General features: G+C 47.0%; 1 protein-coding gene across 1 annotated transcript; it reads left to right on the top strand.

Moving 5' to 3' along the window:
- The first annotated feature begins 1,417 nt into the window (after positions 1-1,417).
- On the top strand, positions 1,418-4,453 carry nan (transient receptor potential cation channel subfamily V member nanchung). The gene is made up of 7 exons (XM_002134896.3): positions 1,418-1,816; positions 1,871-2,097; positions 2,158-2,954; positions 3,014-3,240; positions 3,310-3,461; positions 3,531-4,062; positions 4,125-4,453. Exons 1-7 carry the CDS (start codon positions 1,418-1,420, stop codon positions 4,296-4,298), a joined length of 2,508 nt encoding a protein of 835 aa, XP_002134932.3. The 3' UTR covers positions 4,299-4,453.
- Positions 4,454-5,612: the final 1,159 nt, after the last annotated feature.

The following is a 5,612-nucleotide window of genomic DNA, read 5'->3' as shown; positions in this document are numbered from 1 at the left end:
TCCGTTGAATAATACTATCTACATGGAACATTTAGCTATGCCCACTCAATTTTGTACGATTGATGAATCAATTCTATACATGATTGGCCTATTCGAAATACTTGCATTTATTGGATTTCTATATAACATTGAAAATTAAATTAATAGATTGATGAAATTGACAAAAATACCATGGGAGCGCGGCGAAAACCAGTATTTCTACAGTATGACCCTCAGAACAGCACCGAAATATACGGTCTCATTTTCAAAATACACCGAGTGGCGCGCGCCAAATCGAACTTTTTTGAATGTGAGCGCCAAGGCTTTAAATGTTGTCAACCGGGCCATTACCGATTCAAAAAATTCATCAATTTTGATACATAAATAAAAAAATTAAATTGTTGGATGGAATGGATTTCCAAAGCCAAAAGTTCGATTTCAAAATCCAAATCGAAATCCAAAATCGCCTCTTCGCAGCACGCAACATATGTATATTCCGATGTTTTAGACTAGACTTTTGCAAAAATCAAATTTTCATACCAATTTGAAATTTTTTCTGTCACCGAAGAATGTTGCAAAATTATTAATTTCATACAAGTTGCAGAGAAAATGTTGCCACTTAGTTCTACATTATTTTCGGTTGTAAATATAGATGTCTTCAGGTATTTTACCAAATGAAGTATTCTACATTCTACATACAGTGGCGCCGCCGATTTTGTTGTAACAATTTACATAATGTAGATGCCATGTAGCACAATTCAAAATAATTGTTATATTTTTTGTTTTCAGATATATGGACCGACTTGGGGCGGACCTTCTTGTGAGCCCTTGATTGACTGGGAGCAATTTGGCGACCATTTCACTACGTGCTCATCGTGGTATTCAATAGGAATAAAGAAATGTACATCTCTTGTTTGTCTGTAATTTTAAGAGTGCCACGCCTTCCTGCGATCCAAAAGGACTGCCTGATCATACGGTTTGGCAGTTTGGCATAAGGAAATGATGATTCAAGACAAGTATACTTCTTCCAATATATCAATATACCATATACCTATACCGTTCATTTCCCCGCACTGTACAAGTTTCCCTAACACTTACCAATTGTAAACACAATAGTGAGGGAAATAGTAAAAAGAGTGATACAAACCTGAACTTGTTGAGTGAGTGAGTGCAACAGGTCCGAGATGTCCTGGCAACGTAGGGTAAACAGAAAAATGGAGCTCAAGTTCAGCTGTTGCATTGGCAACGAGGAGTTCGATGGAATGTTTTGTCGATACCCAAAACGGACAAGGACCACACAAGCTTGCCATAACATAGGAAATTCCAAGAACAGATACATAGATGCAATCCAGCAATGTCGCGCTATAAAAACGAAAACTAATCAAAGAAAAAAAACACCACTAAGCACGAGGTCCAAGGTTAAAGGTATTTTCGGACCATGGGGAATACGGAGAGTAACGTGACCAGTGGCGTCAAGAAACAGGCGGGAGTCTCCACACAGGCCCTCTACAAATTTGTCAATCTCAAGGGCGGCGGCCTCCTCGTGGACATGATGAAGCGCGCCTGCCAGACGAAACAGTTCGCGGAGATCGACCACGCCATCAAGACCAAGGTCGAGCCCTTTCTGTACAACAAGGGTGCAGGACGGTATTTCCCCATCTCCAAGCTGGTGCTGCTGCGCAATCGAGACCGCCCAAGGACGCGACAGCTGCCCGAGATCCGGGCCCTGGAGAACCCCGACGACGACTTCAACATCCACGACTACTGTCCCGAGGTATCGGAGGCAGAGTACATCTCCAATCCGAGTGCCTACAGATTCGTGTGTTGGGATCTAAATGTGAGTTTCTGTGCTCCAGAAGCTTCCCCTATTTATTCCCTTTCTGCATTACAGGAGCGCGGAGCCGTGGGCGAGACCATCCTTCATTTGTGTCTGCTCAACGCCTCCTCACTGCACGCGGACCTCGCCAAGCGGCTGCTCAAGTTCTACCCAAAGCTGATACTGGACATCTACATGAGTGACGAGTACTACGGGGAGAGCGTCCTGCACATAGCCATAGTGAACGAGGATCCGGCAATGGTAAAGTATCTGTTGGATGCCAATGCCGATGTCCAGGAGCGGTGAGTACCAGTCGAACTTCAAGGCATAATAATATGACGACTCAAGTCTATTGAAATTAGTTGCTGTGGGGCCTTCATGTCGGCGGAGGATACAAAATTCTCGCGCACGGATTCCCCAGATCACGAGTACGTGGCTCTTTGTCCCATAACCAACTACGACGGCTACGTCTACTGGGGCGAGTATCCTTTGAGCTTTGCCGCCTGCCTGTCGCAGGAGGAGTGTTTCCGCTTGGTCCTGGCACGGGGAGCGGACCCGGACTTCCAGGACACCAATGGCAATACCGTTCTCCACATGCTGGTCATCTACGAGAAAATCGAAATGTTCGATGTGGGCTATGAGGTGGGCACCAACATTCACGTGAAAAACATCCAGAACCTGACCCCACTCACGCTGGCTGCCAAGCTGGGGCGCGTGGAGATGTTCTTCCATGTGATGAGCATCGAGAGGGAGATCTACTGGCAGCTGGGCAGCATCACCTGTGCCGCGTACCCCTTGCTCATGATCGACACGATCAACGAGCAGACTGGGAATATCAACAAGGACTCGGTGCTGAATTTCGTCGTCTTTGGGGACAAGCTGGAGCATCTGGAGCTGTTGGATGGCGTGGTCATAGATCTCCTGAAGACCAAATGGGACACGTTCTGCAAGTCGCGATTCTATAAGCAGTTCTACATGTTCGCGTTCTATTTTCTGATCTCGCTGTTCAGCTTTATACTGCGGCCAGGTCCGGATGCCAAGGAGGAGGATGAGGAGAATGCAAACAGCACTACGGCTAAGAATGATCTCTATAGAAACGATAGCTCCGATGCTCACCATCCACAGAGCAAAAGGGGTTCTTCCCTTAGCACCGAATACAGTTAAGTATTGCTCGGATATGGGGCTTCCAATCAGTAACTCTGTCGTTTTTGTTTCCAGAAACCTTTTGGTTGAACTTCACGGAGTATTACGATCCTAATGAGGTGGAAGTCTTGCCCGCCTGGTGGGAGAGCTATGCCCAGTGTCCGCTCATGAATCTCGAATCCGATCTGGCCAAGCTCAGAATCATGGCTGAGATGATCAACTTTGTGGGAGCGATCTTGTATCTGCTTGTGGCTCTACGTGAGGCTCGATTTCTGGGCTATAAAATGTTTGTAGAAAACTTGGTAAGCACCGATATCTTCCGACCTCAATCGATAGCATTTATCTTAGGCTTGTATCTCCCATTCCCATAGATGACAGCTCCTTCGAGAGTCATGTTTCTGTTCTCTTGTGCTTTGATGATGACCATACCCTGGTTGAGGGTCTCCTGTCTCACCGAGATCGACGACCATGTCACAGTTTTCATAATGCTGACCACAGCTCCATACTTTCTGTTCTTCTGTCGGTAAACACCATCTACTACCAAGTACTATATATATTGCCTAGCTTTAATCCTTGAATCCCCGTTTCACAGTGGCTTCAAGACCGTTGGTCCTTTCGTGGTGATGATATATCGCATGGTGATGGGCGATCTGCTCCGTTTCGTTTCCATCTATTTAGTCTTCGTGCTGGGCTTCTCGCAGGCCTTCTACATCATCTTTCTCACCTTTGATAATCCCTCGACGCCAGAGGACCAGGATGCGGAATCGAATCCCATGCCCTCGCCTATGGAGTCCATTGTGGCCATGTTCCTGATGTCGCTGACAAATTTCGGGGACTACTACGGGGCGATGGTCTCCACCCAGCACGAGTACGAGGCCAAGATCCTGTTCTTCCTGTTCATGGTGATTGTTAGTGTGCTGTTGGTCAACATGTTGATCGCCATGATGGGTAATACCTACCAGAAGATAGCCGAGATACGCAACGAGTGGCAGCGCCAGTGGGCCCGGATTGTCCTAGTTGTGGAGCGAAGTGTCCCTCCAGCGGAGCGTCTCAAGAACTTTATGCACTACAGTCAGCCCATGTCGGATGGCAGAAGAGCCCTGGTTCTGCGCCTCAATATGACCGTAGGCTTAGATCTCTTCCTTTTCTCTGCTCAGAGATGATATGCACAACCTCTATTTTGCAGGACGAGGAGAAGGAGGAGATGAAGGAGGTCCAGGAAATGAAGCGTATTCATCAACGCTTCTCCAATAAGCGGCAAATGGAGCGGGAGGCACGGGCCCGTCGCCGCCAGCAGGAGTACGAGAAGTTCTTTGGCACCGCCCGCAAGTCGGAGAGTTCCGAGAACAACAACTTCTGAGGTCCTTCTTCCCTGTCCTGTTCTGCCCTGACGACCCCCGAAGCACTTAATTAGTTCAAGTTTTATTGAGCCTTGTTGAAATCTGTTCAGTTTGTGCAATAAATTGAGAGTCGACAGTCCGTTTCACAGCAACAGTTCACTGAAACCGCCTTCAAATATCGAATAGATGAATGTAGCAAACAATTCTATTTTATAGAGTTCCGTTTATAAGTCCCATGAAGCAATGAACCATGCTGCCCAATCCGTTATATCCACCCTCATCTCATGCTCGTAAGACACCATAAATGTTCCGCTTTATGACTTGGCAAACAGAGCCAAGTCGCGGCAAGTGGCGGCCATTTGAATTAAGCCAACATCTTTTATGGGTCTGGGCCAATAAAGATGGAGTCCAATGGAGCGGGGGCATAGGACAACATCCGCTTATCGATTTGCACATGATGATAACGATTACGTAATTGCAATTGTAGCAGCGACACAGCAGTGAGGACAGGGAAAATAATGAATAAAAGATGAAGGCCGAAGGTTGAAGGTTGGAAGAAAAAATATTCGCAAACAAAGGCCTGACACCTTGCATTGTTGTATCCGTATCGCGAGGGATATCGATGATTGACATCAATGGGAGCACTGCCGGATTATGCGTGGGATCGGCATTGGGATCGGCATCGGCATCGGCATCGGCTGGTATCAGATCCTCGAGGGTCTCCCTCTAGATCCCTCTCTGCCGGAAGCGTTTAGCAGGCGCCTTTGTTCGCGTTCGAGCACAAAAGAATGGAATGAAATAACGATAGAGGGTAGCCGTGGCCCTAGAGTTCTATACGAAAGTGTTAAAGAGCAAGGATCACTCACTACTCACTATCTGAGCTGCTCTCAGAGGCCCAGCTTGCCGCAGCTTGACTTTAATTGAGTTTGAATAGAGCAATTTAGTTCCCGCTGTGTTGCCGGTGCCATAGCCATAGCTATAGCCAAGTCTCATTTTTGATTTTTGCGATCCCATTCGATCCGTGCAAAAGTTCCCAGCCCAAACCCCTTCTGAACACTTTCCTTCGGGTGTGGCGCTAATGATATGGTGTCCAACCCTTGACGATCACAACAAAAGGGCTTCCAACAATAACCATTTGAATATGTCACAGTGTGGCCAGAAAGTATGTTCCCAGCTTTGGCGATTGGCGTTGGCTTTGGCATCGGCTTCGGCTTGGCTTTGTGTCCCGGGTGGGTCCGTCCACATGTAATTACTGAACGCACACAGTCTGAGGTGTCGAGTTCGACGGATAATCATATGTTTTGGGTTCAGCTTCGGTGGCAGCTGTGAATGGT

This window comes from Drosophila pseudoobscura, chromosome X (assembly GCF_009870125.1).
Source record: "Drosophila pseudoobscura strain MV-25-SWS-2005 chromosome X, UCI_Dpse_MV25, whole genome shotgun sequence".
In the NCBI taxonomy this organism is placed as follows: Eukaryota; Metazoa; Arthropoda; class Insecta; order Diptera; family Drosophilidae; genus Drosophila; species Drosophila pseudoobscura.
The sequence above is the reverse complement of the archived record's forward strand: the minus strand, read 5'-3'. Positions and strand labels throughout refer to the sequence as shown.